Genomic DNA, 11,442 nt, shown 5'->3' on the forward strand with positions numbered 1-11,442 from the left:
TCAAAATGTGTGTCGAAAAGACATGTTATATTTAAAAAGAAACGAAAAAAGCACTTTATATATAGTTTTTTTTTTTTTATTCAAATATTAGGAGTTTTAAATTAAAATACATGAAAATGTATACTCCTTAGAATAATCAACAACTCCAATACTCCATGATAATGATGTATTACTTTAAATCAAATTAAAGGTTTCAACAACCACAGTTAATATTACACGGGAGTCAACGTTCAAAAACTAATTTAATCAATTCAATATTTCATACCTGCAAATCTGGTGATTTCCGCTCACCAGTTTTGATTTATTTTCAATTGAATTTTGGGACTTTGCGTTTGTCAAATAATTTTTTTTTTTTAACAGAAATCAGTTCCCCAGCAAATCATTGAATATACTAGTAGAGTATATATTCTAGCTCATTAATAGCATGTTTAACTCATACGAGCAGATTATATAGTCGGATATTCAATAATAACTCCATATTCTCATATATCAATATCTTCTATTACAATAATTAGTCGGTACTTCAATAACTCCACTAGTTCTCATCATATCTCAATATCTTCTATTAAAATAATATATGTATTTGAACTAACGTATTTATTACGGAGTATCAAATTATATCTCAATAGTATGCTTCGTATTAATTAGTTTGTCGTACCTTGTAAGGGTCTAATTTTTATAGAGTACGTATTCAATTATCATATAAATAAAAGTACGTTGTATTTTCAGAATTATAAGCCTATCACAAAATGGAATACTACACCACTTTACTACTACTCCTCCCCATCCTCATCACCACCATCCAAATCTCAAAAATATTGTTTGGTAAATCCAAACTACCTCCGGGGCCAAAACCATGGCCTATTATAGGCAACATTCTCAAGCTCGGCGACAAACCTCATCGTGCTGTCGCCGAGCTTGTAAAAATTTACGGTCCTATAATGTCTCTCAAGCTAGGGAGCAAAATTATAATAGTTATATCATCTCCGGAAGTAGCCAAAGAAATGTTCCTTAACCACGACTTAGCCCTTTCTAGTAGGTATGTCCCAGAGGCCGAAAAGGCCGAAAACCACGAAAAATTTTCCATGGTTTGGCTTCCATCAGTAAGCCCCAAACGAAAAACCCTTAGAAAGATCGCGACTATCCAATTGTTCACCAATCGACAACTTAATATGAGTCAAGACATACGGCGAAAGAAGGTGAAAGAGTTAGTTGAGTATGTACAACAATGTTCCGAAAAGGGTCTGCCTGTTAATATTGGTAAGGCAGCGTTCACAACCTCGCTAAATTTGTTGTCCAACACATTTTTCTCGATCGATTTAGCTAGCCATGTTTCTTCAAATACTCAAGAGTTTAAGGATATTATTTCGAATATATTGGTAGAGTGTGGAAGGGCTAATTTATCGGATTTATTCCCGCTACTTAAGAAGTTGGATTTGCAAGGAGCATTGAAGAGAACAAGGGGTTACTTCAAGAAGCTACTTGCGATTTTTGAGGGAATTATTGATGAAAGATTGAAAGATCCAACAAATGTTAAGGATGATGTTCTAGGTACTCTGCTTAAGCTTGTTCAGGATCAAGAATTGAGCGTTGACGACATTAGACATATGCTCGTGGTAAGTTAGTTTAACTAATTCTTGCCTTGAATATAATTTAATTGAGGGTTTAATTTTATACTTGTATATAAAAATAAATTATAAAGTGTATTCTCATTTAGTAATTTATTTGTGTGCCTAGGATTTGTTTATAGCGGGAACAGAAACAACATCAAGTGCATTAGAATGGGCAATGACAGAATTATTACGCAACCCTGAAAAAATGAAAAAGGCTCAACTGGAATTGGACCAAGTGTTGGGCAAAGATGGATCAATCATGCAAGAATCTGATATCGCAAATTTACCGTACATTGATGCAATAGTGAAAGAAACAATGAGGTTACACCCAGGGGGACCATTTTTGATACCTCGCAAGGCAGAAGAGGATGTGTTGTTATGTGGCTATTTAATACCTAAACACTCAATTATTTGGGTTAATATATGGTCTATTGGTCAAGATCCAAGTGTTTGGCCAAATCCAAATATGTTTTCTCCAGAAAGATTTTTAGAGAAAAATATTGATATCAAAGGACAAGATTTTAAGCTCATACCCTTTGGATCGGGAAGAAGGATGTGTCCAGCGATGCCACTGGCAAATAGGATGGTGCATTTAATGTTAGCCACTCTTATCCATTCATTCAATTGGGAAGCAGCAAGTCTAAAAGCTATTGACATTGAAGAAAAGTTTGGGCTTACATTGCTAAAAGTTGAGCCACTTCAAGCTATTCCACTTCCTAAGTGATTAATTAACTACCAAGGATCTTGAGGAGTTTAGCTCTTTCAAAATACAATGTAATAATATGGTGTAATCATTATCGTTGTTTGCTTCTTAGAAGTCGTACTTGGGCTAGGATGATTCAAACTATACATAGGAGACAAGGATTAGCTTCTTATCAATACATCATCCATGAGCAAGTGGATCTTCCACGGAATATTCCCAAAATGTATAATTACTTCGTATTAAAAAAAAAAAAAAAAAAATTACAGTGTCTTTGATGATAGAGACACGTTAATCACGCATGTTAAATTTGTTTTCTTCTTGGATGAGGTAGAACCGTAGAACAATTGAAAAATTATGTTGTGAGTGACAGTTATGTTACGGAGTATTTTTTATTTTTATTTTTTTTAAAAAAAAAGTGTGTTTAACTCCTTTAATTTCTAATTTCAATAATCATTATCCTTAGATTTTGCAATGTTTTCATAATACAATCCATTGTACTTTATAGGAAACATATAATTGTCATATATGCTCAATTTTCATTCATGGATCAATCAATTATGACAATTAATATTACTAATGAGAGTGAGGGGTAGCTCAAGTGGTTAGAGTTTCCCTCCCGATTCCAAGAGATCTTGGGATCGATTTTCACCCCGCCCTTGTGGCTCTTTAAACACTAAAAAAAAAATACTAATAATCAAATCCCTCAAAAAAATAAAAAAAAAATATAACATAGCGAGGGTATAGTCTTCTTCCGATCAGATACTAATAATCAATCAGTCATATGGAGTAATAAAAAAAAAACATAGCGAGTACACTGTACAGTCATCTCCAAGTCACATGCTCAAGTGCAATCCCCTACTCCCCCACGTTGTTTCCTTTCCCTTTCTTGCCAATTTCAAAATATACTGTCTTACTCTACATTCTACAACGATAAGCTTCACTCAAATTAATCTTAACCATCCACCTAAACCATACAATAACTAAACCAGCCGCCGGAGATAGACCAATGGCGGCAATAATGGCAGCGGTTATATATATAACCGCCGTGATTGGTGTAACATCCGCCGTAACTTACACCAATCACACGGTGGGAGGACCGCCGCCATCGGGTTGGTATTTTAATAGTAATTCCAATATATCTTCTACTAATTATTCCTCTTGGGCTGCTTCTCAAACCTTCAACCTCGGCGATTATCTTAGTAAGTTCATCTTATATTCTCATCTCAAAAAATTTGCAATTAATTTTATATCGTCCCAAAAAAATACAGTATTACTTAGAGTCGTTAATTTTTTTTACATATATTACGCATGAATTAAATTAGAATAACATCCAAATACAATGTTGCTATGAATTAATTTAATTCAAATTGTAAATTACAGAGTCGAATTAATCTCAATTTGTCGTGAGTTTTTTTTAGGAAAGTTGCGTGTTTGAATTTAATTAGTAGATACTTTTCGGAATAAATGTGCGCTAATTACGGTTGTTTTATTTGGGAGAAGAAGTGGCTATTTGTATTGGGCTTAATGGCTCATAGTGAAGCAGTATCTATTTATGGCCCAAATGTCCCTCAAATTATAATATGCACCATGGTGTACCTTAAATTGTGTGCACCACCAATGAGTTGATGCCACGTAATTAGTAGTTGCCAGCTGTAGCTTTCTTCTTTCAAATTCTCAACGTTCTTTCCTTTTTCAATTATTTTCTAATTTCTCAATTCCTTTTCTTCAATTTTCTTCTTAAACTTACCTGATTTTAAATCATCATACATAATTTCTCTCTCCTCTATTTTCTCTCTCCTCTATCTTTCTCTCTTCGTTATTGAATGCGGTTATCACCAATGTTTATTCCTCTGTTTTGATTGAATTTGGCTGGAATTCTCCTGGAATTACCTTCATTATAAAAGTCAATTCGACTAATGAGATAGGATCGAGAGGAAAAATCTTGCATTTAATTTAATATTTGACTGGTTTTGTCCCGGAGAAGATGATGATGGTTCGACGGAGTAGTTGAGGCGAAATAGGTGGCGGTGGATTTTAGCTATATGAGGAGATTAATTTAGGAAGAAATTAATTAGGAAAAGTATATCTAACTTGCAGAGTATGTGGAGCTTCATTCATGGTGAATGTTGCCTAACTTGGAGAGAGAAAGTAATAAAGTTGTTAATGTATATCCTCATATAGTCATATCTGACTTACTTTGGTTAATTTGATCAAAAAAAAAATCAACTTAGCTTGGTATCAATTAAACAATCACGCATCCCGTAAAAAAAAAAAAAATTAAACAATCACGCACATTCATATAATTTTCAATACATGATCCCCTTTTATTTAGTTCATGTGTATAGAATCGATCGTTTTCTCTTTTTATTATGAATATTCCTGTATTCGTTTATATTTTGGTAATTTTGAACATTTTTGTTAAAAATTTGAACATATGATACGTATCCTATGTAAATAAATTTTTACCGGTATATATTTTGGAATTTTGAACATCTTAATTATAATTCTGAACATGCTATACATTTCTTATGAACATTTCTTTAGATCTATGGACATTATGAACAGTACATCTTAATTATAATTCTGAACATATATTTAGGAATTATGAACATCTTAATTATACAGATTGGTTATTAACATATATTTTTAATTATATTTTTCAGTGAATAAAGAATAAATCTATTCTAACTCAATACAGAAACAAGTCAGAACTGATAAAGAAGCCTTTTGAGCTATAATGGTTATGCTTTTTGATTTGAACTTCTAACGTAATTTCATGAACATATGTTATTTATGAACATACATATATATTTTGCATTTGCTTAAAAAAAAATTGTTTTTTTTAAATAAGTGGTTAAGAATTTGTTATATATTTTGTTATTAATTAGATATATGAACCTATATGTTACATTGGTTTTGAACATATATTCATTCTATATACGATTGCTAAGTAATTTTATACAAGTGGATACGAAGTATGGAGTATTAAGTTTGAACATTCTACTTTCATAAATTGAACACTAATTTTTTTTTAAATGAACATAATAGACGTATTTTCTTATTAGTTGTTATTAAGAGCATATGATCAATGGACATAGTACTATACCTGTATTATAGCTTTTTTTCTCACCGAGATAGTAATAAGTCCTTGTATAATAGGCTAATAGCTTCAAATAAAGAACGAAAGTGGTAATACATTACTATATATGTTGATAGCTGGTTTGTATTAGAATATGAGCAATGTGCATTAGCATAAGAACAAAGGACTTTGGTGGCTTTTCACTTGATTCTGATGCCTTATCAGAAGTTTCAGAGGGCTAGTCTGTTTCTTCTAGTGGCATATCAGAAGTTTCAGGGGGGCTTTTCTGTTTCTTCTAGTGGCTTATCAAAAGTTTTGCTTCTCAGAAGTTTCAAAGGGCTTTTTTAATTTCTTTTGGGGGCTTTTCTATGGCTTCTGGTTGCTATTAAGATGTTTTCGAGGGCTAAGCAGATGTTTGTTGTGGCAGTTCAAATGTTTGTGGTGGTAGTTCAGATGTTTGTGGGGGTAGTTCAGATGTCTTTGGACTGTTAATAAAAAATAAACAACATAATGAAAAACAATGAACACCCAAACAAATTTGAACTTCATAAAGCATAAGCTATATGATCATAAATAATAATTAATATGAACATGAAACATAAAATATTTGAACACAAATATTGAAGTGGGGGTTGTTCACTGTTCTTTAGGGGGATGTTCAGTGGTTATATTGTGTTGTTTAAAAGTTTTTTGAGGGTGTGCAGTAGTTGGTCTGCTTATTATTAAATATTAAACAACAAAATAAGGAAACACACAACATCCAAACAAATTATTATTTCATCATACCAAAATACTTAATATAATTTATACACAAATTATTACTTCATAAATTAAAGTATATATATATATATATATATGTGTGTGTGTGTGTGTGTGTGAACATCAAACATGAATTATATGGGCACAATTGCATTGTTAGCATTGCCTCCACTAAGTTCAGAAGTTTTTGAAGGTGGTATAGAACTTTATGGTGCTTGTACAGAACTTTATGGTGCTTGCATGTACAAAAGTTTCTGGAGGTGGAACAGAAGTTTTTGAAGATCGAACAGAAGTTTCTGGAGTGGGTGGTATAGAAGTTTGTGAAGGTTGTTCAGAATTTTCTGAAGGTAGTACAGAAGTTTCTGGTGGCTTCTCTTTCTTATGGGTTTTTTTTTTCTGTTTCAATGGGCATCTTTGGTTCAGAAGTTTTTGGATGTTGTTAAGAAGGTTTTGAAGTGGGTTCAGTGTTTTCTGGTTGTTTTTCTCTCGCAAGGGGTTCTTCTGTTTCAGGGAGAATCTGTTGTTCAGAAGTTTTTGGAGGTTGTGCAGAAGGTTTTGAAGAGGGTTTAGAAATTTGTGATTGTTCAGAAGTTTTTGGTGGTTCAGAATTTTTAGGGGATTGTGAGGGTTGATCAGATTTTTCAGGATGCTGTTTAGATATAAGTGGGGGCATTTCAAATGTAAGTGGGTGCATTCCAGTAGTTGGACTATTAATAAAAAAAAATAACAATATCATTAACATTTGAAACAAATATATGAATGTAAAGCAAATTGAATATCATAGTAAACAAAACATATATGAACATAAATTGAAGTGGAGGCTGTTTAATGTTTTTTGTTCAAAAGTTTCTTAAGGGTGTTCAACACAATATTAAATAGAACATATACCAACGTAAATTGAAGTGGGGGATGTTTAGTGTTTTTTTCTTGTTGTTCACAAGTTACTTAATGGTTGTTCAAACAAAAATAAAAAATAATTAAAATCAATGAACATGCAAACAAATATACAAACATAAACATGGAATTGTGAGTTGTTCAGTTGTTTATAAGCGATGTTCAGTGGTTTATTTTGTGTTGTACAAACATAAATTATATTTCAAACCAAACAACGTATATGAACATTAATCAAGAAATATATAACCCAAAATATACATGTTTGTTGGACTTTCTGAAATTTCTTTATCTAATTCTTCCAATATTTTTTGATCAACAATTTGACTTGACTTAGATATATCTTCTAATTTCTTCTTTTTTGGTGTTTTGACTTTGAACATTTTGCTTAATGTCCTGTTCAAAAAGTTATGGTTCAAATTAGTATTCAATTTTAAAATTTTAAAATTGTGAATTTAAATAATAAATTACTTACATATCATCTTCATCCTCTTCAATAGGAGTAGATACTTATGATTTTCCAGCAAAATAAAAATAAAAATAAAATTGAAAGAAAAAAACCAAAACGACAATTATTTTAAAAAATTTAACGAAATCGTATAAAAATTAAAGTAATTTAAGTGATGTTCACCTTTTTGAAGTTGTTTTTAGTTGTTCTTCATCGTTCGCCATGGAAGACTATCAGTTTTTAGAGAGAGAGAATTGAAGAGATGAGTGAGAAAATTGAAAAGAGGAGAGAGAAATGCAAATGAATTAATTGAAGGAAGTTTATAATTTATGAGAGGAGAGAGAATATTTTTAAAATGATTAAAAAAATAAAATGGTTGTTTAAAATTCAGAACAGTTATTTTTTTTATAAAAAAAATCGAATCACGTGTGTTGGGTGTGGTCAGCGTCTGGGTTTCAATAGTTGGGCGTGGATTGTTTGTCTGGGCTCCGTTTGTTGGACGCGTATTGGGCCTGGTGTAGGTGCACCATGGTGTATATAATACCAATTGGGGTGTCAGTTGTTTTATTTGGGAGAAGAAGTGGTTATTGTTTTTCAACTTTTGAAGTGTTGTAAACGTCATTTCTTAGGCCCCGTTCTATTTACCTTAATTTTGTTGAATTGAAATTATTTTTACTGAACTTAAATTAATTTTGCTGAACTTAAATTATTTTTACTAAATTGAAATTATTTTTGCTGAACTGAAATTATTTTTACCGATTTTCAATTATAATTCTTCTCTAAGAAAACTAATTTTTACTGAACTGAACTTATTTTTACTGAACCGAAATTATTTTTACTAAACTGAAATTATTTTTTTAAGGTGAAGAGAAGAGGGCTTAAATACTACGGAGTACCTCCGTTAAATGTTATGTGCAACCCAAAGTTGTAAAGTTGCACATAACATCAAATTAGGAATATCATATGGTTCAAAATTTGTATGGAGTTATATAACCTATTAAGTTGGAGTTTTGTCGTGATATGACCTTAATTTCTATGGAGTAATAACTTATTCCGTACAAAATAAGTTTAGATGACAAATTTTCTAAGTCTACTCACTAATCAGTAATGATCACTGGTCCAAATATGCTGAAATTGGATTATAAGTTATTATTAATAATTTAAAATAACTTCAAATAGCACACATCAATTAAGATTCATTATAGACTACAAAGTATTTAACTAATTGACATATCACAATATTGGGTATTCTATCTATAATTCTATGAAAATGTAGATGGATGGTTTTATAGGCTCGTTTAATTTTGAATTCTTCATATGCATAGTATATACTACATAATACTTGTCCTTTTTAAACTTTAAAGTACTCTATACTCATACAAACTGCAACTTTAGAATTGAATCAATGTATTATTAGACCATCTCCAATGGTGAGACTTAAATTTAACTATTGAAATACAATATGAGTTGTATTTACCTTCAATGGTGATACCATACCCACTTCTCAATTTAGCAACTCATATGAAATTTAAATTCTCAATGGTAAGACTCTAAAATCTACAAATGTCACTTTTAATTTATGACCCATCAATTATTATAAGATTAAAAATATAATAAAAAGGGTAAAACTTAATAAATAAATTACATAATATATTATAATATTGACAAAGACCCACACTTTTTGTCAAATGGAACTCAAAGTTGAGTATCCAAACTTAGCAACTTTCATTTGAATTTGCTAAGTTTGGATACCAATTTATGGTATACGTTGCAAAAAATATTCTCTCTCCTAAAAATACTTATTTGAGTCTCACAATTGGAGATGGTCTTAGGTGTTTTGAAATAAAACCTACCCGATCTTTCATTTTCATGCATTAATAATAAATTGACAAGTTCTTTAATAAGAATGCAACATGTGTTTTGTAGTTTGTCATGAAATATGGTACGTCTTGATAAATTGACAATTACACTGAGTAGTAAATAACCAAAATAAAAAGATGTCAAATTTCAAAATAAGTACAATTACTACGTAATAATTGTCTTGATAAAAAAAAAAATTAAAATAAAAAAAAAATTAAAATTAAAATTTGAAAAAAAATACTTCCTATATTTTACCCGGGAAAATTTACCATTACCATCTTTTCAATATGCATATCACTAACTAACTTTCCCACTCTTTCTTTTTCTTGGCAGTTTTTAATACCAATACTAATCAAACAGTGATCCAAACATACAATTCCAATACTTACAACAACTGTACCTCTGATGACTCCTCCGACAACAACACACTTGTCTTCAACTCGGGTGCCACCAAGTTTGGTCAGCCATTGACCATCTCCGTTCCATTGACAAAAGTGGGCCCCAACTACTTCTTTTCTGATGCCGAGGATGGGGTCCAATGCCAACGCGGCATGAGGTTTGACATTAAGGTTGGCCAAGGGTTGGGCCTTCCCCCAAGCCTTAATCAACCTCCACCTCCACTGTACTCTGCCCCGCCAATGGCGGAGCCTCCCCCGGCTTTTCAAGGGAGTGGAGGTGGTCAAGGAGAAAGCATGTACAATGGAGTAGAAGGGCTAACTGATGGAATATTTGGAGTTGCTGTGATTAGGGCTGGTCTTATTGTTTTGGGCTTGGGCTTTGTTTTTTAATCGTTGAAGCAAGCCCATAATTGGAGGTCAATTTTGAAGGGTAGTTTCGTAAAAGTATTTTTTGGATTTAGATGTCGGTAAGGAGTTAAGGACTAAAGAGCCGTGAAATAATTGTTGGCGGGAGACACATGTATACTTTAAATTATTTTTCTTTTGATGTGATAATGTAATACCTCTTTGGATTAAACTACGAGTTGATTAGTTGAATAGTTTAAGCATCTATACAACGTCGGATCTAGAGATAATTCTATGTAATAATTCAATGAAATATATATTTGGTTTTTTTTTTTTTTTTTTTAAAGTGTAGACGAAATATATGCTTTGCATATGAACTACTCGTATATGAGTTTTTCAATACTCAAATATGTAACCTATAGTTTTATAATAGGTATACGTAGTATATATTTTTCATTTAGGTCATTACGGGTACTAACAGCCAATGTACTACATAATATCAATTGTTTTATTTTAACAAAGTCGATTAAGCATATACTCATACATGCGTATGAAATGTGTTCGGTAGAAGTAGAATGATTTGCATGTAAGTTGATCATAAATTAGGTCAATCTTTTATTGGTACATATTTATTATAATAAAATAAGAAAATTAGACACCATGAATATGATCGTATATAAGAGAAATACAAAGGGTCTGTTCTCTTACGTTGAAATTCAGTTTAGTTCAGTTCAGCTCAGTTCAGTTCCTAATTTCCTTCTCTTATAAAATATTCAGTTCAGTACAGCTTAGTTCAGCTCAGTTCATCTCAGTTCAGTTCAGCTCAGCTCAGTTCAGTTTAGTTTAGTTCAGTTCAACTGAGTTCAGTCAATGAGAATATGCCCGAAATATGTATTTTTTTTAATGAAAAAATCTAACTAGTTTATATTAGATCGATCCCAAATTTATTTAAAGTAAATCTATTGTAGGGCTAAGTCACACACTGCATACATAAAGTCAATTGACTTAACCCTTCTTGATATGCATCAAATGATAAAATGTACACAAAATGATAAATAGATCAAACCAAACCCAACTTAAAATAAACACAACTCAAGTGAAGCTCACATTTAAAAGAAATCAAACCCTATTTGAAAAAAAAAATTAGTCCATATCAAATAACATGAACTTACCCATTTAGAGATAACACACATTTATGTAATAACCATTTCAAGCAAAAGAAATACAAAAATTTTCACATGTTGCTAGGGTTACGTAGTCATAAGTTACTCGGTCGGTCACGGGTTACCCGATCAATTATAATGTGGACGAGGTTACTCGATTGATTAGGAATTGTCTAGTCAATA

General features: G+C 31.5%; 2 protein-coding genes across 2 annotated transcripts; both read left to right on the top strand.

Moving 5' to 3' along the window:
• The first annotated feature begins 749 nt into the window (after positions 1–749).
• Positions 750–2,539, top strand: LOC145639507 (cytochrome P450 monooxygenase 76AD131-like). Its single transcript, XM_081690764.1, has 2 exons — positions 750–1,616; positions 1,738–2,539. The coding sequence occupies exons 1-2, from the start codon at positions 750–752 to the stop codon at positions 2,335–2,337; spliced, it is 1,467 nt and encodes a 488-aa protein (XP_081546890.1). The 3' UTR covers positions 2,338–2,539.
• Positions 2,540–3,188: 649 nt separating this feature from the next.
• On the top strand, positions 3,189–10,439 carry LOC145639508 (early nodulin-like protein 18). The gene is made up of 2 exons (XM_081690765.1): positions 3,189–3,515; positions 9,687–10,439. Exons 1-2 carry the CDS (start codon positions 3,323–3,325, stop codon positions 10,139–10,141), a joined length of 648 nt encoding a protein of 215 aa, XP_081546891.1. The 5' UTR covers positions 3,189–3,322; the 3' UTR covers positions 10,142–10,439.
• The last annotated feature ends 1,003 nt before the right edge of the window (positions 10,440–11,442 follow it).

This window comes from Chenopodium album, chromosome 7, assembly GCF_948465745.1.
Source record: "Chenopodium album chromosome 7, dcCheAlbu1.1, whole genome shotgun sequence".
Taxonomy (NCBI): Eukaryota; Viridiplantae; Streptophyta; class Magnoliopsida; order Caryophyllales; family Amaranthaceae; genus Chenopodium; species Chenopodium album.